Genomic DNA, 24,668 nt, shown 5'->3' with positions numbered 1-24,668 from the left:
ATTTGACTATATTGATAAGGCAAATATATTTTTAACATTATGTTTATTGCAGGTGTACTCTACCCAGACTGAAAAGAGGTGTGTTGAGCACCTTTCCAGTGTTGTATTGGCTGCCCAAATACTCAATTTGGGATTATGGCATGCCAGATCTCATCTCTGGTATTAGTGTGGGAATAATGCATCTACCACAAGGTAGATCAGACAATGCTCATCAATTATAAGGCATTCTTGATTTTGCATTTTAATAACTGTGTCTTTACCCACAGGTATGGCATATGCATTATTGGCTTCCCTGCCTCCTGTGTTTGGCCTCTACACTTCCCTCTACCCAGCTCTAGTTTATTTCTTTTTCGGAACGTCACGTCATATTTCCATAGGTGAGTAGAAAGATTAATAGGGATTATTGTAATAATGTATGTCCGAAAGGCAACCTGGGGGCCATTTGTTGTCTGCACCTTGTTTATTATTGGCCCTGGAATATTTGCTATGGGTCAGGGGTCGGCAACCTTTACCATTTAAAGAGCCATTTTGACCCGTTTCACAGAATAAAGAAAACAATGGGAGCCACAAAACTCTTTTGAGATTTAAAATTAAATAACACTGCATACATAGTTTTTTTGCTTTGTGCTATGTATAAACCAGGGGTCTCAGACACGCGGCCCGCATCTTAATATGAAAATGTAATGTTAGTTTGGCCCACAAATTTATATGGATGCCGCTTGACAGCATCACACTTGCCAACCCTCCTAAATTTTCCAGGAGCCTCCCGAATGTCAGAGTAACTAGTCTCGTGTATGTCTGCTGATTTTCACCCGGACGACAATAATGAGGGCGATGATATTAAGGCGCTGCCTTTAGCGCCCTCTACAACATGTACAAACGGCTTGCCAGCTCAGTCACATGTTGTATGTGGATCCCGCAGACAACACGTAATCGATTGCAAGGCATACAGTACTTTTTCAACAGCCATGCAGGTCACACTGATGGTGCTCGTTTAAACAACTTTAACACTCTTACTAATATGCGCCACACTGTGAACCCACACCAAACAAGAATGACAAACACATTACGTGAGAACATTCGCACTGTAACACAACAGAACAAATACCCAGAATCCCATGTATCCCACTCCAAACCCGGGGTTGGGGGGAGGGCGGGGTTTGGTGCTAGCAGGGGTGTATAATGTGAAGAGTTAGGGATGCATGGGATTCTGGGTATTTGTTATGTTGTGTTTATGTTGTGTTACAGTGCCGATGTTCTGACGAAATGTTTTGTCATTCTTGTTTGGTGTAGGTTCACAGTGTGGCGCATATTAGTTAGAGTGTTAAAGTAGTTTATATCATAACCCTCAGTGTAACCTGTATGGCTGTTGAGCAAGTATGCTTCAGTCACTTTCGTGCATTGTCAGAGGCTGTCCACCACAAGTGACCGGCTGGCACGCAGGTAGTAAGGGGTATAAGTGGGCGTGACGATATGTTTTAGAGAATGGTAATGGTAATACCATCACGGAACGCCCTCAATATTGTAGTCCGTGTGTAAATCGGTGAATAATTACCCCGGTTGACTTCAAGGAGAGGCACTAAAATCCGGAAACATCGCGGAATAATCGGGGGCGGTCGACAATTATGCAGCCGAGCCACATCAGAGTGACCAAAGAGCCGCATGCGGCTCCGGAGCCGCCGGTTGCCGACCCCTGCTATAGGTATAATAAACACTGTCCATATTGGAAAAATAACTGTAAATGACCTAAATTGCCCAAAAATGGGAAACTATTTGTTTGTCTTAATGTAGCTTGTGTTTTTCCTAACCTTTATTCAATAGTTTAGCATACTTTGACTTAGACTGGAATTATATTAGCACATATTTTTATTAAATTAAAATGAGAATAATACACAACCCTTAATTTTTCAATATGCAGCTCTGGGTGGAAAAGTTAAGACATATCTGATTTATTGTGTTCAGGTACATTTGCTGTGCTCAGCATCATGGTAGGCAGTGTGACAGAGAGACTTGCTCCAGATATTGCTTTCCTTCAAATGAATGGGACAAATATCACTATAGAGGTAGACATATCTGCACGGGACTCATACAGGCTGCAGGTTGCGGCTGCTACTACTGTTTTAGCAGGACTTATTCAGGTATGGCAACAAATTTGACAATGCCTGCTTTTGTTCAACACCATTATGTTTGTGGTCAGGTTGTGCTGGGTTTTGTCAAGTTTGGTTTTGTGGGAACATACTTCTCTGAACCGCTGGTGCGGGCATACACAACAGCTGCCGCAGCCCATGCAGTGGCATCTCAGCTAAAATACATCTTTGGAGTGTCGCCAACACGCTTTAATGGGCCCCTTTCGCTTGTGTATGTAAGTACCAGCAAAACAGTGTTTCTTACCTTTTGTGTTATAGTAAAGACAACTGCACTAAGACCTACTATGAGTAAATTGGCTTTTAGAGGTCCATGCATACTCTTTTGAATTGAATTATATTTATATTGTGCTTTTCTCTAGTTACTCAAAGCACTTTTACATAGTGAAACCCAAAATCTAAGTTACATTTAAACTAATGTGGGTGGCACTGGGAGCAGGTGGGTATAGTGCCTTGCCCAAGGACACAACGGCAGTGACTAGGATGGCGGGAGCGGCGATCGAACCTGGAACCCTCAAGTTGCTGGCACGGCCACTCTACCAACCGAGCTATACCTCCCCATACTTCTATTGGACATTGTGACTTTTCCATCTATAAAAGAGTAACCATTCAAGCAAATTTAACACATGCACAGTATACATATCTTTGTATGATTTGTTTTGTTACACAATAAGACTACTTGAAGAATTCCTGAAATTGAAACTTCACTTAATTAGAGGAGGGTTTTCACAGTCCTAAATTTTTCAACTCGATACCAATACTGAGGAAAATTTCATACTCAATACCAATTCAGTAACCACAGGGATAAAAAAAAAAAATGACCCCCATATTTTATGCAAGAAAATGCCAAAATAACCTTTATTACAAAATGTAACATAACTGCAGGTTAGATAATAATTTTGATATCTATCTTCTTCCGCTTCTCCGAGGTCGGGTCGCGGGGGGCATTCGCCTTAGCAGAGAAGCCTAGACTTTCCTATTCCCAGTCACTTCGTCCAGCTCGTCCTAGCTCAGCTCCTTTTCACCGCGACTGACCGATACAATGTCTGCATTACTGCAGACACCACACCGATCTGCCTGTCAATCTCACGATCCACTCTTCCCTCACTGGTGAACAAGACTCTGAGGTACTTGCACTCCTCTCCTTGGGACAATATCTTCTTCCCAACCTGGAGATGGCACGCCACCCTTTTCCAGGCGAGAACCATAGACTCTGACTTGGATGTGCTGATTCTCATCCCAATAGCTTCACACTCTGGTGCGAACCGATCCAGTGAGAGCTGAAAATCCTGGCCAGATGAAGTCATCAGGACCACATCTGCAAAAAGCAGATACCTAATCTTGCAGCCACCAAACCGGATCCTTCTAACGCCCTGATTGCGTCTCGAAATTATGTCCATAAAAGACAGAATCGGTGACAAAGGGCAGCCCTGGCGGAGGCCAACCCTCACTAGAAACGGGCCTGATTTACTTGATTACTTAATTACCGACTTAATGTGTACCAAGCTCTGACAGCGATCAAACAGTGAGCTTCCTACCACAATCAGGCAGTTTGGTATCCCATACTCTCTGAGTATTTCCCACAGGCCCTCTCAAAGGGACACGGTCGAATGCTTTCTACAAATCCACAAAGCCCATGTAGACTTGTTGGGAAAACTATGCACCGTCGAGGACCCCACAAAGGGTATAAAGCTTGTCCACAGTTCTACGACCATGACGAAAACCATGCTGCTCCACCTGAATCCAACGTCGATTATCCGGCGTAGCCTCCTTTCCTTGATGTTCAAAGTTCTTCCGCAGGTGGGAATTGAAACTTTCTCTGACGGGAGACTCTGCTAGACATTCCCAGCAGACCCTCACAATGCATTTGGGTCTGCCAGGTCTGACCGGCATCCTCCCCCACCATCGCAGTACAGTCACCATCAGGTGGTGATTGGTAGAAAACTCTGCCCCTCTCTTCACCCGAGTGTCCAAAACATGAGACCGCAAAGCCTATGACACATCTACAAAGTCGATCATCAATAAGTTGACACGGCCGTTTCAATCACGCCTCTCCAGCTTTCACTGTCGTTGCCAATGTGAGAGTCGGAGTCCACAGCAAAACAAGGGAATCACCTTGGAGAGCACTCTCCAGTACTCCCTCTACTGAATTTTAAAAGGGCGGGTACTCTGAACTGCTGTTTGGTGCGCAAACGCAAACCACAGTCAGGACCTGTTCCCCACACCAGAGGCGGAAGGAAGCTGTCCTCCTTGTCTTCTGGGTTAAACTCAAACTTGCAGTGTCTGAGCCGTGGAGCATCAAGTATTGCCACCCCCAACTATCACCTCTCAGTGCTTGAACGCCACTGTGGAAGAGAGTCCAGCCCCTTTTGAGAGGACTGGTTCCAATGCCCTTGCTATGCGTCAAAGTGAGTTCGACTACATGTAGCCGGAACTTCTCCACCTCGCGGAACAGGTCAGGCTCTTTCCCCACTAGTGAGGTGACATTCCACATCCCAAAAGCTAGCTTCTGTAGCCAAAGATCAGTGTCAATCCATAAAGGGGAACTGCTTTTCTGTGGGGAAATTTTGCTTATTATTTACAATCCTAATGTGAGACAGCACACATGTTTTTTCCTCTTTGTTGTGCATTGTAATTTTTAAATAAACGCTAGCAGACCCACAGGCTAGCAATGGAGGTAATGAACTTTGCTCTATTTTGTCTAGAATGCACTATACAAAACATCCAAAAACTTCCATCCATTTTCCATTTTCTACCGCTTACTCCCTTTGCGGTCGCGTGGGGCGCTGGTGCCTATCTCAGCTACAATCGGGCGGAAGGCGGTGTACAAGTCGCCACCTCATCGCAGGGCCAACACAAATAGAAAGACAACATTCACACTCACATTCACACACTCGGGCCAATTTAGTGTTGCCAATCAACCTATCCCCAGGTGCATCCAAAAACTTCCATGTCATATTTACGTATTTAAGTAATTTTAAGCATAAGGCACCACATTATTTTTTTTATGTATTTCTTTCAACAACAACTACTACTAATTATGGCGTACTTCATAAGAGACAACAACGAATACTTTGGGACTAATGATAACACAGAACATTGTATTTTTGAGCTTGAATATATGGAGGATGAGCTACAAGTTATAGAAGCTGAGTGATAAGCTGATTCAGTAAGCAGCAGTATTGCTAAGTGCTAAACCAGAAATACTGGATTACTATGCAATGTCTGTTCTTAATATAATGCTGATTGATGGGATTTTTATATCTTCCCTTTTTGGATTAAGAATTTATTAACAAACAGCTTTTCGTGTCTTTCTTGCAATCTCCGGGTATAGGTTTAATGTCAAAGTTGGTCTATGGCCACAACTTTCTACTATGCAAATGAGAACATGACTTTTAATCTAGAATGAACGTTTACAAACTCTGAGGTTATGAAGCAGTTCACCAGCTCACTGGCAATGGCTGCAAAATCTGCTTACCTCTCTGTGATCACAGCACAGCTAAAATTAGTTCCTCGGCTTAAGCGCTTATAATAACAGTTACGCTAATACTTGGTTAATATGCAGTTCACGACTGTTAGCATTTTTTGGATGTTTTTTTAGAGGGCTTTATGTGCGCAATAAATTACTCCCGCTAGCTGCATTGTTCGCCACCTCGCATTCGCCGTGTATTACAAATTAGAATGCATAATAAAAGAATGACACACGTTCTTGTCTTACTTAGGCATTGCGAATGAGAGGCAAAATTCTGAAAAAAAGTCCAGTTCCCTATCAAGACACTTGGCCACGTTTGGCGTACTACTTGACTTCTTGACCATCGCGTTGTAGCACTGTTTGCATGAAGGCTTATCGACATGCTCTGACTTTTCCTCAAAGTTTACCTCCAAAAAAAGCAAATTTGTATGTTTTTGTCTCTTTGACTGTTGCTTTGGCCTTTTTGCAGCAATACTGGCCATATTCTACTAATATTTTTGCACTACTTACAGTGAGTGAGAAAGAGAGAGAGTGAGTGGTGTTGCGTCGTCTGGGGTCGAGGTGTAGTAATAACAGTGACAATGGTTTAAAATCCAAAACATTTTGAGTAGCGATACTATCCAATATTAAAGAGATACACAAAATGTATTAAATGCTTTCACAATATAACTAAAAATGTACTTGAATTTGGAAAACATGCCATAGATTAATGTCTAAGTTGAGTAGTAATGTTTTTCTTTTTATTTTTTTATGTTCAGACCTTAAAGGATGTTTGCCTCTTGCTGCCACAGACCCATCTCCCCACGCTGGCCGTCAGTGCCGTGTCCATGGCTTTTCTGATTGCGGCAAAAGAGCTCAACTCTTTTCTGAGCCCAAAGCTGTCAGTTCCCATCCCAGTGGAGCTCATCACAGTCAGTTGACACGCTTCCTGGAGTCTTTATGTTAGCGCATCAGCGCTTTTAGGCTAACGCTGATGGTGCTCCCTGAGAAAGTGCACACACACACAGTGAAAACCAGAAGCTGAGTCAGCATAGCAACATGGGTCTTCACATTTGTGCACTTGACAGCAAAAATACCTTAATAATTAACTCCTCTTTCAAAATATGATTAACCAGGTTTATAATGAGTGATGATTCTAATGATTGTGTTGCGAAACTTATTTTATCTGTGGTTGTTGCAGATTGTGGCAGCAACTTTGATATCAAACTATGGTCACTTGAACAGTAACTACACGGTCCCAGTTGTAGGGGAAATTCCAAATGGGTAAGCACCTTCAATTCACTTTTCATTACAGTGAAACCTCGATTTACAAACTTCATTGTTCCTTGAAGACGGTTCGTAAATTGAAAAGTGTGTATAGTGAAGCAAATTCCTCCATAAGAAACAATGTAAATGTGAATTATGTGTTCAAGCATCAACAAAAGTCGATCAATCAATCAATCAAAGTTTATTTATATAGCCCTTAATCACAAGTGTCTCAAAAAGGTGCACAAGCCACGACAACATCCTCGGCTCAGATCCCACATCAGGGAAAGAAAAAACTAAACCCAATGGGAACTACGAGAAACCTTGAAAGGGACTGCAGATTATCTGGAGGTAGAACAGAAAACGCTCTAAATCTTGCAGACTATTTTAGGGGTCTGGGAATCAATAATAAGACGGAGTTCTTTGAACACAGATTTCTGGCCGGGACATATGGTACAATACAATCAGTTAGTTTAATTAGTTTACTACATCGCAATTTTAAATTTCCCGGGACTTTTTTCTTGAAAACGTCGCGTAATGATGACATGTACGCGTGACGTCACGGGCTGTTATGAATATGAGCGCTGCGCACACACACAGTTAAAAGTTGTCTGCTTTAACGGCATAATTACACAGTGTTTTGGAGATCTGTGTTGCTGAATCTTTTACAATTTGTTCAATTAATATCGGAGAAGTCAAAATAGAACAATGGAGTGGGGAAGCTTTAGCCTGTAGCCACACAAACACACGGTGATTCCTTGTTTAAAATTCACGGAGTTCAAACTTTACTATGGATCACCGCGGACATGGATCCGGAACACTTGTCAACCAGCAGGTTTGGGTGAGAATATTGTGGTTAAAAAGTCGCCACTTACCGGATATCAGCTGAGCTTGCGCCTCCCGTACAGCTGCCGTCGACTTCCCTGAGACGCTGCGCGTCAACACCCGGCCGTGGACGTACACTTCCGAATATCAGGTACTGTTAAACTCACTAAAACACTAGCATCAGAATAGAAAGATAAGGGATTTCCCAGAATTATCCTAGTAAATGTCTCTAAAAACATATGAATCCGTCTCAATGCAGCGCGATTGCAATCGCGTTTTTTTTTTTTCTAGTCCGTCGCTATCAATATCCTCAAACACAAATCTTTCATCCTCGCTCAAATTAATGGGGAAATTGTCGTTTTCTCAGGCCGAATAGCTGTTTTTGTTGGAGGCTCCCATTAAAATCAATGTGAATATATGAGGAGCCATCAGCATGTGACGTCATCTTCTGCAACTTCCCGTAGAGGCAGGGCTTTTCTCCAGTTGCGAACTTTATCGTCGACGTTCTCTACTAAATCCTTTCAGCAAAAATATGGCAATATCGCGAAATGATCAAGTATGACACATAGAATGGACCTGCTATCCCCGTTTAAATAAGAAAATCTCATTTCAGCAGGCTTTTAACTCGCTCCTCACCCAGACTAACAGACAGTGTAATTGCCTGTCTGATCTTAATCTACATAGTGGTCTATATTTTTAGATAGAGTGATGGTGAATTCCTGATTAGAGTGAAGGCCGTCCCTCTTCAGCAAGCCTGGTTTGCCCCAGAAAGAGGGCCAATTACCAATAAACGTTAGTCCCTGTTCTCTACAAAAACTAGCCAGCCACTTGTTAAGCGAGACTAATCTTCTAATCATTGTCTCCTGCAGGCAGCGTGCCAGAGACAAGTACTCAATGCCTGGACATCTTTCTACAGAGATAAAAAATCCTAACTATATTCCTCTTTGTAATCTCTGACTGTCTCATCCTTGTGTCATTGGAGCCAACGTGTACCACTATGTTCTCGTAGCTAGTGGTGCGATTAGCCTGTAAAAGGTGATTACTAGGACTGTTGTGAGTTAAGGGTCAGGTGCTCTGGCCCAAGGAATGCACTTAATTATGGCTGGTTTACTAAGCTGTATGTTTCGGGTGATGGAGTTCCCTATGACTAAGGTGAGGTGCCCGTCGACTGGCGTGTAGAACTTGCTAAAGGGCTAAATCTATTATGTGTCTCAACCGGTTCACTGTGGCTTGTAAACTACTTAGGGCTGCTACAAGCTGGGTTAGTCAGCTTGCTGCAGCTAACGCGAGCCAGTGTGTCCGCACCCTCTCAAGTTAAGAAGTTACTCTGCTCTATTTGGCGGACACGGTGATCTACTATAGTGTTTTCCAACCACTATGCCGCCCGCGGCACACTTTTTTGCCGTGAGATACAGTCTGGTGTGCTGTGGGAGATTATGTGATTTCACCTATTTGGGTTAAAAATATTTTTTGCAAACCGGTAATTAATAGTGTGCAAATTATGTGTTGTTGTTGAGTGTTGGTGCTGTCTAGAGCTTGGCAGTAATACTCTTCCATATCAGTTGGTGGCAGCCGGTAGCTAATTGCTTTGTAGATGTTGGATACAGCAGGAGGTAGTGTGCAGATCAAAATGTGTCTAATGCTTAAATAAACAAAAGGTAAGTGCCCCTAAGAAAAGGCATTGAAGCTTAGGGAAGGCTATGCAGATCAAAACTTAAACTGAACTGACTACAAAATAAACAAAAACAGAATGCTGGACAACAGCAAAGACTTACTGTGGAGCAAAGACGGCATCCACAATGTACATCCAAACATCACATGACAATCATGTCCCCACAAAGAAGGATAAAAACAACTTAAATATTCTTGATTACTAAATCAAAGTAGATGTTGGAAATATGGCTCAAAGGAAGACATGAAACTGCTGCTGGAAAATACAAAAAAAAAAGAGAAAAAGCCACCAAAATAGGAGCGCAAGACAAGAACTAACACACTACACAGGAAAACCGCAAAAAAAACTCAAAATAAGTCACAGCGTGATGTGACAGTACACCTACCAGTACTTTTAGACATTGATGCATGGTTGGTTATGGTTTAAAGTCATTTCCAACAATTGCGACAACAACTTTTTTACTGTCAACTGAGTTTAGTTTAGTTTAGTTTTAATGATTTCTGCTGGTGGTGTGCCTCTGGATTTTTTCAACGCAAAATTGTGCCTTGGCTCAAAAAAGGTTGAAAAACGCTGCTCTTGTAAGGCCAACCTATCCATGAGAACGGTGCACGAAGAGCAGAGAACCATACTCGCGTTTCTCTCACCTACTAGATCTTGCTGTCTTCGGAGAAGTGACCGCAGCGTGAGGGAGCAAATGCCTTCGGAACGTAGCTGCCTTCGCCACGAAAAGCCTAGCTTCGTTGGCTTAGCAGCTACCTGAGAGGGGAGGTGAGACCGATAGATGGTGGTTTGCAAGTTTGATAAGACTACTAAATATGTTTGTGAGGGAATAAAGAAATTTGTAAAACAATTACAAAACACACAGAAAGATAATACTTAGCTTTTTAGCAGCAGCAGCGAGCAGTCACTCACACTCTGAGAACCTGGCAAACAGGGAAAAAAAAATGTCCCTATTTTAGTTAAGGTTTGTACACTTTGAACACAATATAAAGTGCTATGTAGTATTGTATGTTAAACAAACATAACAAATATGTGATGAATAACTATCTCTTTATTAACAAGCTAAAACAACAACAGGCTCACACACAGTAGTCCCTTTAGTGCCCTAACAAACAATTGTAAATCATAAAAATCCTTAAGTTTACCAACCATATTTATACGATAATAAACATTTAAAAAGTAAAGTCCACTCACAGCACATTAACATTTGCAAAAGAGCCGTCAGCGGAGCAGATGGTGCGGGGGTGGTGATTTCGGCTGTGAATGTGTGTGTTCTCTTGGAAGAGGCACCGCTAAACGAGAGGTACAAAAGTCTGTTCTCATCCAGTTAAAAATGTGTGTGGTACAAAACCTGCTTCCTCAGTCCGTTCAATATGTGCAAGCACAACACTGCTACTGGAGAGACACAAAATGAATGAATGAACGGTTTGTACAGAGAAATGGTTCGCACACAGAGGCATACTTGTCTTGATTTAAAAGTGTGTTAACTAAAAATTTCTGAAATCAAGGGGTTCTTAATCGAGGTTCCACTGTACTTTTTTCAATCATAACTCCATCTTCTGCCACATTTCTATCGCATCCTTATTTGCTCACCAGCCTGAGTGCACCCGGAGTGCCAGACGTCAGCCTTTTTAGTGAAGTTATTGGTGATGCGTTTGCACTGGCTCTCGTTGCCTATGCCATATCCATTTCACTCGGAAAAACATTTGCACTCAAGCACGGATACACAGTGGACAGCAATCAGGTGACCCAGACTATCATTAGAAGTTTCTATAGATATTGCCTTTTTTTTATTAACTATTATCAACATTTCTCCTTTGCTGCAGGAACTGGTGGCCCTCGGTCTTAGCAATACCGTGGGGGGCTTCTTCCAGTGCTACGCTGTATGTGCCTCCATGTCTCGGAGTCTTATTCAGGAGAGCACTGGTGGGAAAACACAAGTAAGTGGTTTAAAGTAGTCGTGTCTATAAATTGTCGATAGTATTCCACAAAAAAGAGTACACCCCTCACATTATAGCTACTTAAGGGATGACACCGTAGAAATGAAACTTTGATATAACTTTCACCATTAGCTTCCTCAGAAAGGCACGTGTCATCTTGCAGGTCTGGGGCTCGTTATCATATTTGCCTTACAGTGTCTCAGTACATGTTGGAATTAAGGTTTTCCCTCAATGAACCACAGATCCAGTCGTACTCATGCCCCACAGGTACTAAATGTAACCACTCCACCTTAACCTGTAGCTTCCTCAGCAAGGTTCTTGTAATCTTGGCGCTGTGTTTGGGCTCCTTATCACATTAAAATGCTGCTGTGAGGCTCACGGAACTTGTCTATGAATATACTCATTCATCCAGGTCATTGTCATCTCAAGGCATTCAATTAATCGCAACTGGACTGTTTGGTTTGTCTTAGAAGACGTTTCGCCGCTCATCCGAGTAGGCTTCATCAGTTCATGCTCATAGACATAGATTGGTCAGTCCAAAATAGTCGGAATTCCCCACGTAAGCATTTCATTCAGTTGTAAACAAATGGCATTCTGGTCACTTTCTGTGACCAAAATGTTTCTAACTCCTGTTATGTGTTGGAGGCTAAATTATAGATTATTTTAGGAATGGTTGAAAGGACTTTGATGTATGTGGGCCACATGTGGTGTGGCAGACCACCCCCTCTGTTTAGGGATGGTTTCACAACCTTGACATAGATGGCTTCCCTCACTCCTCTTTCATACCATCCATCCTTCCTTTCCAGAATCTGTACATTTTTCCTCTCAAAGGAGTGCGGTTTTTCCATGAGATGCAGGTAGACACTGAGTCGGGGCCTGAAGAGTTTGCCTGTCTATGCTTTGCCATATTTCGGCTTAGTGGTTGTTTTGTTTCCCCAATATATGAATCAGTGCATTTATCATTACACTGGATAGCATACACCAGATTGTTTTTGTGTGTGTGGGGTGTCTGGTCTTTAGGTGCACCAGTCTCTGTCTCAGTGTGTTGCCTGGTTTGAAGTGTACTGGGATGTTGTGTGGGATAAAAAATATTCTGAGTTTCTCAGATAGACTTGATACATATGGAATGTTGCAATTCATGGTTACCTTCACTGAACCACATCTCCCGAATGCCAGCAGCACTTGTGTATCCCTATGTATCTTCCATTACCATTCTTGACTATAGACAAGACACACTTATCTTAGCAGTCACGTCTGTTGCCAGATATTTAGGCAATAATTGTTGTGTAGATCAAAAAATCTACACTGCTGTACATGCAGTGATTGGCAAGCTACTTGGAAAATGTAGTACGCGACAAGTTACTCTTGATTAAATGTAGCTAAGCTACAGTGGAAGCTGTCCCCAGAGAATTGTAGCAAGCTACACCACAAACTACACGCCAAAAGTAGCTTGCTACATTATTTAAATGTAGCTTACTACAACTTTCCACCAAACGAGAAAAAACGCTAAGATTGTTTATTTAAATAAGCACTAGCTAGAAACATGACCTTTGTCTGGCTATTTAACATTTATTTTGAATTGCGTACCATGTACAAAATGAGGGGAAAAACACAGGAAATAAATTAAATTAAAAGCAGCGAATCAATAATGATAAACAGATATAATATAGCGGCACCGTGATCACCAGTTTATGCTGCTATGTTTACATAATCGAGTGGTCAACTGCTGCTTGCTCGCTTCCCTGCTCCTTGGAAGTTTATCGTAGATCATAAATATAACAATATTCAATTTTTTGGCATCCTAATGACAGCACGCCGTGTACAGTAAGTGATGTTTGTTTGATGGCTCTCATGAAGTCTAAAATGAGCAGTAACCAGTTACATTGTTGGGGGGAGCATACGTCGCAATGTTTTTTAAATGAATTCTCTGCATATGCTTAAAATTAACAAAATATGTAAATATTAAACCTTATCATATAAGTGCCTGTTACTACATTGCATATATACTTACATGATGTATATGAAACCTTAAATGAGGTGTTTAGATGTTTTTTTAAGGACTTCAAAGGCAGAATATATCGACTCTCATAGGCTCCATTGTAAAGTGACTTTTGATCGCATTTAGAATGCATTTAAAAAATACAACCGTCGTGATGTCTTCCATAATAGTTGTGAATGATAGGCAACATTTAAAAAAAAAGTCCACTTGTCCTTTAATATTCTATCAATCAGTATCTTAATAACAGTACACCGTGTAAAGTAAGTGATGTTTGTTTGGTGGCTCTAATGAAGTCTTAAATGAGCAGTAATCAGTTATATTGTTGGGGAGAGCATACGTTGTGATGTTTTTAAATTAATGCTCTGCGTATGCTTAAAATGATTGAAATATGTAAATATTACACATTATATATGTGCCTCTTACTACATTACATATATACTTACATCATGCGTATGATACCTTAAAAGAGGTGTTTAGATGTTTTTTTAAGGGCTTTGTAGGCAGAATATATCAACTCTCAGAGGCTCCATTGTAATCGCCCGCTTGAATATTCCCCCTTCTCTTCTACGACTTCCTCGCCGTCATTTGGGATGTGCGTGTCTGTTGTGATTTCCTTTTTTGATTTGATGACCCGCCCTATCTTGCTTCTGATTGGCCTGTGCGTAATGTTTTTCCCTAATCTTAGCCAATCGTTTAAGTCATATTAAACCAAACTATCATCATGGATTTTCTTATACGTAAAACAACCAATCATCATCGACTTTTCCCGTATATTTTTGTCCCCTGGCTGTGGAGTTGCACTAGTCCCTTTCTTTATTTCTCTTCTCCCTCTCTCTTCTTTTCTAGCTTGTAGCTTTGTAGCTAAGCTACCCGCTACATGGGTCTAGAAATTGCTAAGCTACGGAAATCACTACTTGTTTAAAAAGTAGCGAAGCTTCTGCCAAGCTACTGGGAAATGTAGCAAACCATTGTAGCTTCACTACATGTAACAAGCTACTGCCCAACACTGTGTAAATGATAAATGGTTTGTACTTGTATAGCGCTTTTCTACCTTCAAGGGACTCAAAGCGCTTTGACACTACTTCCACATTTACCCATTCACGCACACATTCGCACACTGATAGAGGGAGCTGCCATGCAAGGCGCTAACCAGCCACGCCGTACAAGCTTTACACTGACTACTATGAAGTACATCCAAGTTTCATTTTTTAAACATTTTTCTGAGGAAGCGATAATAAAAAACGCTTGCTGAAATGTGAGGGCTGTACTCCGTTTAATGTTATGTCTATGTTGCACACCATTATATAATTTCTTGCACTTTTCCAGATGGCAGGAATAGCATCAGCTGCAATTGTGTTGGTAACGATATTGAAACTTGGCCCCCTTTTCCAGGAGCTTCCAAAGGTTTCGTAGTTAACATAAATCATTTTCAATTGTTTAGTTTGCCATTTTTATGTTGTTCACCGTCGAAGAAAAATTTATGTTTCAGGCTGTCTTGGCATCTATTGTCTTTGTAAATCTGAAAGGAATGTTCAAACAGTACTCGGATGTTGTTACTCTCTGGAGGAGCAACAAAACCGATTTGGTAGGAGGACTGACATTTTTGGTAATGTTGAATCTGGAGACGCTTCATTAAGTATTTATGTTGTGTCATACTTCCCCTCAGGTGTTGTGGCTGGTCACATGGGTATCCACTCTGCTCTTTAATCTGGATCTGGGCCTTGCAGCATCCCTCATGTTTGCTTTGCTTACTGTGATTTTTAGGACACAGTTGTAAGACTCTGGAAAGCATATTTTGTCATAATGATGTACATTGTGGGGAGCATCTTCAAATTTCTATTTGATAAAATTCTGACAGTGCCAATCAAAATCAGCATTATTAAGGGTGCACAATAAACATATAATTATTGCGCCAATATTTGGAATTATGAAAACTCACCGATAAATCCATCCATCCATTTTGTACCGCTAACATAAAAAAATAGCTTCAGTAACCAACATTTCAAAATTGCTTTAATTAGGCAACAATACTCATACTGTACTGTAGGTGGATTGGAGTGAGCAAATTAAGCTCTCCATTTCTCCTTCTTGCTGTGCTTTATGCTTGTCTGAGCTCACTGTAGCAAACATGACTTCTTCACTGTTTCAGTGAGAGGACTTTTCACCTGCTATTTGCACCAAATGGTTTGAAAACATTCCACAAGGAGGGAAAATACATTGTGCCTCAACACATCAAACCCTATCAGTCAGAAATGCCACCATGGCCACGATGGTGTTTTAAAAGCCTACAAAGACACCTGCTAAGGAAATTTCCCCAAACCCATCAGCATAGAAAGGCCCGTGACTTGTTCCTTCCGCGACTGCATTTAAAAACATATGCCTGAGACTAACCAAGAGCTTAAGCGTTTTGTTATTTATATTTATTTAAATGAGGGCACTGAATGACCATCATTGACCATAAAAGCTTTTTTTAGGACAAATCTACAGGCGGACTTTGTCAAATCCATCTTTGTTTGAGTCTTTTACCTCCACGTGTGCACAAACTATAATTAAATGTATGGCATGCTCTTTATTGTCCTTGCACAAGTACAACAGCATTTTATATTCACTACAAACACGTTCAAGATTAGACAAACAAGAACAGTAACGGTGATGGGTCGCCATTTATGGTGGGAAAACTGTACGCTGGTGGAGGATGAGTAAAAAAAAGTCCATCTCAAACTGGGATCCGATTGGGGGATGGGGCACAGCCTGGGGCCGAGAAAAAAATAAAAATAAATTAGGTATTGCCTTCCGCCCGATTGTAGCTGAGATAGGCGCCAGCGCCCCCCGCGACCCCGAAAGGGAATAAGCGGTAGAAAATGGATGGATGGATAGGTATTGAGAAGCAGAAAGTTATTGGTATCATCTTTAAAAATATATATTGTGCATCCCTAATTATACTTGTTGGTGCAACATTTTAGATACAGCTCTTATATGTCATTAAATTGTGTAAATTGTTTCCCCATTTCTAGGCCAACATACTCTATCCTGGGAAACGTTGACGGTTCAGAGTTGTATGTGGATATAGAGACACATATAGGGGTAAAACAAACAATAGATATAAGTCAAAGCTTCACTAAACAAGAAAATGTAGCAAAGCATGTAAATCATATTTTTTCTGTTTTGCAGGCAAGAGAAATTCCAGGTGTTATGATATTCCGCTCATCTGCTACGGTATATTTTGCTAATGCCGAGCTCTACCTAGGGGCCTTGAAAGAAAAGGTTTGCCTATTTTATTAATAGACTAAGTTTGGCCTAGTCAGACTCACCTATAGAGAATATATAATACAGCAAGGGGCTCCCCTATTCTCCCCAAAAATGTTTCCTGGAGCATATTTCGTAAAACCTGTTAATCCTATCAACACAGGCACTAAAATTGATCAATTTTGCCTTTAAACCTAATTGAAGTTAGCTTAACAGCTTTGAAAATTTTGTTTTCTTACACTTTAAATCTCCCGGACTAGACTTAATGAAGTCTAGACTTCAACCATTTCCAAATAATGTACCCTTGGTTTACAATTAGTTCTTGATCATTTATCTTGTCTGTGTTTCAGAGTGGGCTAAACATCGGTAAAATGATTATCTATAAGAGGAGACAGGAGGCCAAAGAGAAACGAAGACAAAAGAGAGCAGAAAGACGGGCAAAGAGACAAGCCAAGAGAGAGGTGTGGATTTCGCACTTGGAAATATCACCAGTACAAATACAATAAATGCTCATATTCAAGTAACATGTTGTATTTTGTCACTCAGAGATGTGCTGAGCAAGCAGCAGTTTTCTCTGTGGAGGAAGAAGCCAAGACGAGAGAGCGCACAGAAAAGGATGAACAGAACTGGGCCGAGCGAGAAAATGGCACAGTGTTTGTAAAACCCACTACATTAGACGATCAGTGTAGATGGGAATATTTGAAAGGAATAGAGCCAGACAGCACCAGTTTAGGGTGGATGTCCGTGCAGATGGACGGGGACGCCACCACTCTGGGCTCCAGCAGTGAAGACACACTGAGTCGGGACCTGGAGCGAATATCGCTCGGGTCTCTGGGTAAATGGTCCTGGGACATCCACTCCATAATTCTTGACCTTTCCACGGCTAATTTCATCGACACTGTGGCCATCAAGACCATGAAAAATGTAGCTTTATTGATTATTTTCACCACATGGGGTACTTACTATCAGCTCTCCAACTCCCTAATTACTAACTTAGCTCTAATGTGCATTGACAGATTTTTCAAGACTTCAGTGAGATCGATGTTGATGTCTACCTGGCAAGTTGTCAGGGTAAGTCTAACGTGCAAATATTGGTGCTGGTAATCAGCCAGAGTTAACTATTAGTCCTAATAGCTTTTGTATCTCAGTGCGACTTTATTCTTTTCAGCTTCTGTGGTCCAACAACTAGAGCTTGGCCACTTTTTCTCAGAGTCTATAACAAAGAGGCATCTCTTTGCATCTGTGCATGACGCAGTACTCTTCTGTCTGGACCATCGTGGAGCATCGTTATTCGGCAGATACGAGCGATCCCTGGTGTGTATAATAATTATTAGGCTTCCATTGTTATTTAATAGCTTGCTTATACCTTCATGTTTGCTTGTGCACATTTAGGGTAATTATTATAAAAACTCAGAAAGTTTTCAGTTCAATACTTTATTAGTCAGATATGCATAACACATACATTATAATCAAATTAGAAAAAAATCCCTCTGAAATTTTGAATGGGCCTGTTGCTTGTTGCTCACCGACGGCCCCAGACCAATTTGGTGGCTTTTGGGCTTTGCCTTTCAAACTGCATTAACCCCTTGTTTATTACAGTTAATTGGCAGTTTAAAGGGGTCATATTATGATTTTCTTTGTATATATAAATAAATGATAAATGGGTTGTACTTGTATAGCGCTTTTCTACCTTCAAGGTACTCAAAGCGCTTTGACACTACTTCCACATTTACCCATTCACACACACATTCACACACTGATGGAGGGAGCTGCCATGCAAGGCGCCAACCAGCACCCATCAGGAGCAAGGGTGAAGTGTCTTGCTCAGGACACAACGGACGTGACGAGGTTGGTACTAGGTGGGATTTGAACCAGTGACCCTCGGGTTGCGCACGGACACTCTACCACTGTGCCACGCCGTCCCTATATATATTTATAACACTTCCTTGTGGTGTACACAACATGTAATGGTGCTTATTTTGTCAAAATTTTATGTAGATTATGTTTTACAGACCATCTTCAATCCGCTTTCGGACCATCTCTTCAAAGTGGACGGTGTTATTTACATGCCTCCACTTCGACGGCATCTTCTCCTCCGAGCCATGTTGTCGTTTATAAATATATATATGTATGTTTGAAAGGTTTTTTTGTTTCCCCAATTTATGAATCAGTGCATTCATCATTACACTGGATAGCATGTACCAGATAGTTTTTGTGGGTGTGGGGTGTCCGGTCTTTAGAATGTACCAGTCTCTGTCTCAGGGTGTTGCCTGGTTTGAAGTGTACTGGAATGTTGTGTTGGTTGTAGGCCTGGGCAATATTGCCTTTTTTTAATACAGCGATATGTTTAGGCTATGTCGCGATATACAATATATTTCTCTGTATTTTGCCTTGGCCTTGAAAGAAAACTGTATACATATAATCACCGCAGTATGGTGATTCAATGTCTCTACATTTAAACATTGTTGTTCATACTGCACTAATATATGCTACTTTTGAACTTTCATGTAGAGAAGGAAATCACAACTAAGTCAATTTACCAAAACTGTTTTTATTAAAGTTATTAGCAGGTGACTTTTCAAATGATGCTACATATCCGCAGTAATGCTACTTTTGGTAGCAACGCTTGTGCCCCACACTTGACAAATTAAAGTTGTCTATTTGACATATTCCCGCTTAAAGCCGAACCACCACCAGACGATGGCCCCGTGCTGTTTATCTTGGAAATTAATTCTTCCTTCATTTGTTACGAGATTCGCACCTTCTTTCTCTCGCAACAAGCCGCTAGCATCACAGCTAACGTTAGCCACGCCGCTACCTCTCCGCTGGGCGAGGGCGTATACGTATGACGTGACAGTAAGTGACGTATGTAAGAATGTGCTCATGCTTGTCTGTGAGGAGACACAGGAAAGAGCGAGGAGAGTGTAATGCCCGCAGCTGCGTGAGAACATCTACTCCAGTGGTTCTTAACCTTGTTGGAGGTACCGAACCCCACCAATTTCATATGCGTATTCACCGAACCCTTATTTAGTGAAAAATAAAATGTTTTTTTTTTTTTTCTCAAATTCAAGACAAAGTTAGACATTTTTGGTAACATTTTAGCATGGGGAACATATTTTAACAAACAAAAACTTAATTTAGAGTTATTTGGACACTAGGGGAACATATTCTAAGTAATAAAGACTTAACTTAGAGTTGTTTGGTTAGGGTTGGGGTCAGGGTTAGAGTTATGATAAGGCCATGCCGAATAAGGCATCAATAACTACCTAATAATGGCTACTTAAGAGCCAATATGTTACTAATTTGCATGTTAATAAGCAACTAATTAATGGTGAATATGTTCCCCAAAGTGTTACCATGTTTTTTTTACTGGTGCACAAAATGAACCGTGCATGAACATCACCTTGTTCAAACAACAAAACTAACACAGTGCATTAACTCACAACAAATTACACATCTGCACATCAGTCAGCTGTTGCCATATTCGTAATATGCCGATAGGGAGAAGTTTGCATTTACACGATGAGTCGGGTGTTTTGACCTCCGCCGAACCCCTGAAGCCAACTCAACGAACCCCTACGGTTCGATCGAACCCAGGTTAAGAACCACTGGTCTACCCGAATATTACGATATAGTCATTTTCTATATAGCACAGAGACAAACCCGCGATATATATCGATATATCGCCCAGCCCTAGTTGGTTGTTTCTGAGTTTTTCAGATAGACCTGATACATATGGAATGACACTATTTTGCGTCTGTCATTTTTTTTTCTCCTCTTTCACTCTGTTCTTATTTTTTCTGGAACTGGATGCACTTGGGGCGGCATAGCTCGGTTGGTAGAGTGGCCATGCCAGCAACTTGAGGGTTGCAGATTCGATTCCCGCTTCCGCCATTCTAGTCACTGCCGTTGTGTCCTTGGGCAAGGCACTTTACCCACCTGCTCCCAGTGCCACCCAAACTGGTTTAAATGTAACTTAGATATTGGGTTTCACTATGTAAAGCGCTTTGAGTCACTAGAGAAAAGCGCTATATAAATATAATTCACTTCACTTCACTTCACACTTTTCACAAACAAGAACTGATAAAGCCTGCTCAGATGAGCGGCAAAACGTCTTCCAAGACAAACCAAACAGTCCAGTTGCAATAGATTGAATGCCCTGAGAAGGTTGTACTTTTTAGTATAACAGATATTAAAGGCCTACTGAAACCCACTACTAACCACCACGCAGTCTGATAGTTTATATATCCTTGATGAAATATTAACATTGCAACACATGCCAATACGGCCTTTTTAGTTTACTAAATTGCAATTTTAAATTTGCCGGGACTTTTTTCTTGAAAACGTCGCGTAATGATGACGTGTACGCGTGACGTCACGGGCTGTTATGAATATGAGCGCTGCGTACACACACAGCTAAAAGTTGTCTGCTTTAACGGCATAATTACACAATATTTTGGACATCTGTGTTGCTGAATCTTTTGCAATTTGTTCAATTAATAATGGAGAAGTCAAAGTAGAAAGACGGAGTTGGGAAGCTTTAGCCTTTAGCCTCACAAACACACAGTGATTCCTTGTTTAAAATTCACCAAGGTGAAACTTTCCTATGGATCACAGCGGACATGGTTCCCGACTACATGTCAACCAGCAGGTTTCGGTGAGAAATTTGTGGTTAAAAAGTCGCCTCTTACCGGATATCACCTGAGCTTGTGCCGTCCATACAGCTGCCGTCGACTTCCCCGAGACACTGCGCGTCAACACCCGGCCGTGGACGTACACTTCCGAATATCAGGTACAGTTAAACTCACTAAAACACTAGCTACAGAATAGAAAGATAAGGGATTTCCCAGAATTATCCTAGTAAATGTCTCTAAAAACATATAAATCCGTCTCAATGCAACGCGATTGCAATTGCGGTTTTTTTTGTTTTTTTTCTAGTCCGTCGCTATCAAATTCCTCATACACGAATCTTTCATCCTTGCTCAAATTAATGGGGAAATTGTCGTTTTCTTGGTCTGAATAGCTGTTTTTGTTGGAGGCTCCCATTAAAATCAATGTGAATGTTGAGGAGCCCTCAACATGTGACGTCATGGTCTGCGACTTCCGGTAGAGGCAGGGCTTTTCTCCAGTTGCAAACTTTATCATGGATGTTCTCTACTAAATCCTTTCAGCAAAAATATGGCAATATCGCGAAATTATCAAGTATGACACATAGAATGGACCTGCTATCCCCGTTTAAATAAGAAAATCTCATTTCAGTAGGCCTTTAATTCAAACTATATGATACTTTGTATTAGAAATTGCAACAGCAGACGGTATGTGTGGATGTACGAGCCAGTCTGCCCTACAACAAGAAAATAGAGAAACAGAAGGAACTTATTTACTATAACGTTGGACTACAATGACACACCCGCGCAAAGTTCTTTGGGTAAAACTTCACTATGTATGGAAATATCCGCTGACATCAACCATGGGAAAAACATCACAAATGGGGCAAATTACAAACGGCTCATTGGGAGGAAGTTGAAGGAAGGCAAGATTGTTATATAAATATATCCGCTGTGCCTCCATTGTTTGATTGAACGTTTTCGGAACAGATGCAGATCCCAAATACATAATAAAAGGTACCAATTGGTAAGAAAAGTTGGTTTTGCATAATAGGTCCCCTTTTAAAAAACGATAGAGTGAGGCTGCAAATTTCAAGGCGGGAATTGGTGAGGCACTACTGTATTTTTGGAATGGAAATGCTAACAGCCAGCATACCAACAACCTGTGTGGATAATTGTGCCAAAACATAGGAACATCTCAATAAATGTTTGCTAGAATGCTCAATCTTAACATGGTGGGAAAAATTCTAAAGCTAGTGCCTATCAATATACAGTAGGTACTACATACACCTAAGTCCTGACAATTCATAATGCATTAACTATAAATTCCTTTTAACGGCACTCATTTTTTAATCGCACAATTACCGCATATGCCTCGTTTTTGACCCTCGGGCGATTCCGTAGTGTGAGGAAGTCTAATGACGTCCACTGCGTCCAGTCACTTTTGAGCCACAAGCGGGGAAATAGGGAGCAGAAATGCACAAAGAAAAGAAGGCAATATGGAAATCCGATATCCAAAGCCATGACAAGTCGTTCTCCCGCCAAGGAATACACATATATTTTTTAATTTAATTTATTTTTGTCTTGTCCCCACAATTTCCCCTGTCTTATATTCTTTTCTTCTTCTTTCTATCCCCTCCTGCTCCTGTCCGGCTGTGCCAAACCCTAAATATAGCCCAACATTTAATAAAGTCAAATGCAAATAAGGCAACAAGAGAAGTATCCCACACTTCTCTTTTGTAACGTAAATCTGTACAGAAATGAATATATAGATACATCTGTTCAGAAGGCAGGAATGCCAGGCTTCTCTGGGTGCCTACAACATGCCAGAATGATCTAGCACCAGATCCAAATGGCAAAGCAGGAGAAAGGGGACCTTCACGCAGTCTTCTTGGCTCTCGCAAATGCCTTTGGCTCTGTGCCCCATGAGCTCCTCTGGACTGCCTTCAATTTTTTAACATCCCGGACACCATCATAACCCTGGTGAAAGTCTACTTTCATGACCTGCAGTTCTGCTTCTCAACACCGGAATTTACCACCTCATGGCAGCACCTGGAAATAGGCATCATGGCCGGATGTACTGTATCTCGCTTGGCATTTACCATGGCCATGGATGTCATCATTCCAGCCTCAAAATGGGTCATAGGTGGACAAAAACTGGGCTCTTGGAGGCGCCTCCCTCCCCTCAGAGCCTACATGGATGACATCACCACTCTGACTACCACCATCCCTTGCACCAGGAGATGACTTCAAAATCTCGAGGAGAACATCAGTTGGGCTCAGATGAAGATTAACCCATCCAAGTCACGTAGCATGTCAGTGGTGAAGGGAGTGCTCGCTGATTTGCAGTTCTTCATTGGAGATGAGCCAATCCCCACTATATCTGAGCAGCCAGTCAAAAGTCTAGGAAGGAGATATGAAGCAAGTCTAAGAGATAAAGACAAGGTGAAGCAGTTGTGCAATGACATCAAAAGAGGCCTACTGGCGATTGACAGTACACAACTTCCTGGGAAGCTCAAGTCCTGGTGCCTCCAGTTTGGCTTACTACCCTGGGTGATGTGGCCCCTGGCAGTCTATGAGGTGCCCATCTCAACAGTGGAGAAGCTGGAGAGAAGAGTCACCGTCTACATAAAAAAGTGGCCTGGAGTTCCACGCTGTCTCACCACCATAGGCCTTTACGGTGACAGTATGCTCAGGTTGCCCCTTACCAGTTTTACAGAGGAGTTCAAGTGTGCCAAAACACGACTGCAGTTGACCTTGAGTGTATCCAAAGATCCAGCGGTTAGGGAAAATGCACCAACATTGGTTTCAGGGCGCAAGTGGACAACAGCAAGAGCAGTTGAAGAGGCAACAGCAGCTCTCAGACATACTGACATTGTGGGGAATGTTCAGCAAGGTAGAGGAGGCCTTGGACTTACGTCTAGTCGCCCTGCCTGGAGAAGTGCCACTGTGCCAACACGGAGGAAGATTGTAGTGGAGGAAGTACGGCGTCAGGAGGAGGCCTTGAGATGGGCCAAGGCAGTTACCCTTGGCAAACAGGGTTGGTGGACTCGGTGGGAAGGCGTTGAACGAAAGTAGTTGAGCTGGAGGGATGTATGGGCCATGGAAGCAAGGAGCTTAAGCTTTGCCATCAGATCTACCTACGATGTCCTTCCGACTCCAACCAATCTCCAGCAGTGGTTTGGCGAAGATCCATCATGCGCCTTTTGTGCTAAGCCGGCCTCCCTCCAACACATACTCTCAGGTTGCAAAACCAGCCTCACTCAGGGGTGATACACTTTGCGCCACAACCAAGTTTTGAAGAGCCTTGCTTCCACACCGGAGGTAAAACGATCCAACATTAACGCACTACCACCACCAATATCAAAGAACTCATGGAGAACTACCTTTGTCCGTGAAGGGGTCACAGTTGCCGGGCGCAACGTTAACCCGTCAGAGAGAAGTCAGCTGTGTCTAGCACGCGACTGGAAGATGCTGGCAGATTTTGGCAAACAGCTGATTTTCCCCACCGAGATCGC

At 41.8% G+C, this 24,668-nt stretch overlaps 1 protein-coding gene across 1 annotated transcript in view; it reads left to right on the top strand.

Moving 5' to 3' along the window:
- slc26a6l (solute carrier family 26 member 6, like) overlaps positions 1 to 24,668 on the top strand; it is a 32,478-nt gene that overhangs the window by 1,996 nt on the left and 5,814 nt on the right. Inside the window, exons 2-18 of the mRNA XM_061874348.1 lie at positions 53 to 192; positions 267 to 377; positions 1,963 to 2,138; positions 2,198 to 2,362; positions 6,375 to 6,527; positions 6,797 to 6,879; positions 10,955 to 11,102; positions 11,185 to 11,298; positions 14,624 to 14,701; positions 14,787 to 14,882; positions 14,964 to 15,070; positions 16,312 to 16,381; positions 16,469 to 16,561; positions 16,894 to 17,004; positions 17,090 to 17,467; positions 17,560 to 17,614; positions 17,712 to 17,857. Of these exons, the coding sequence (XP_061730332.1) occupies positions 53 to 192; positions 267 to 377; positions 1,963 to 2,138; positions 2,198 to 2,362; positions 6,375 to 6,527; positions 6,797 to 6,879; positions 10,955 to 11,102; positions 11,185 to 11,298; positions 14,624 to 14,701; positions 14,787 to 14,882; positions 14,964 to 15,070; positions 16,312 to 16,381; positions 16,469 to 16,561; positions 16,894 to 17,004; positions 17,090 to 17,467; positions 17,560 to 17,614; positions 17,712 to 17,857 (2,224 nt within the window). The remainder of the gene's footprint in view (positions 1 to 52; positions 193 to 266; positions 378 to 1,962; positions 2,139 to 2,197; positions 2,363 to 6,374; positions 6,528 to 6,796; positions 6,880 to 10,954; positions 11,103 to 11,184; positions 11,299 to 14,623; positions 14,702 to 14,786; positions 14,883 to 14,963; positions 15,071 to 16,311; positions 16,382 to 16,468; positions 16,562 to 16,893; positions 17,005 to 17,089; positions 17,468 to 17,559; positions 17,615 to 17,711; positions 17,858 to 24,668) is intronic.

Source organism: Nerophis ophidion, linkage group LG16 (genome assembly GCF_033978795.1).
Source record: "Nerophis ophidion isolate RoL-2023_Sa linkage group LG16, RoL_Noph_v1.0, whole genome shotgun sequence".
In the NCBI taxonomy this organism is placed as follows: domain Eukaryota; kingdom Metazoa; phylum Chordata; class Actinopteri; order Syngnathiformes; family Syngnathidae; genus Nerophis; species Nerophis ophidion.
The sequence above is the reverse complement of the archived record's forward strand: the minus strand, read 5'-3'. Positions and strand labels throughout refer to the sequence as shown.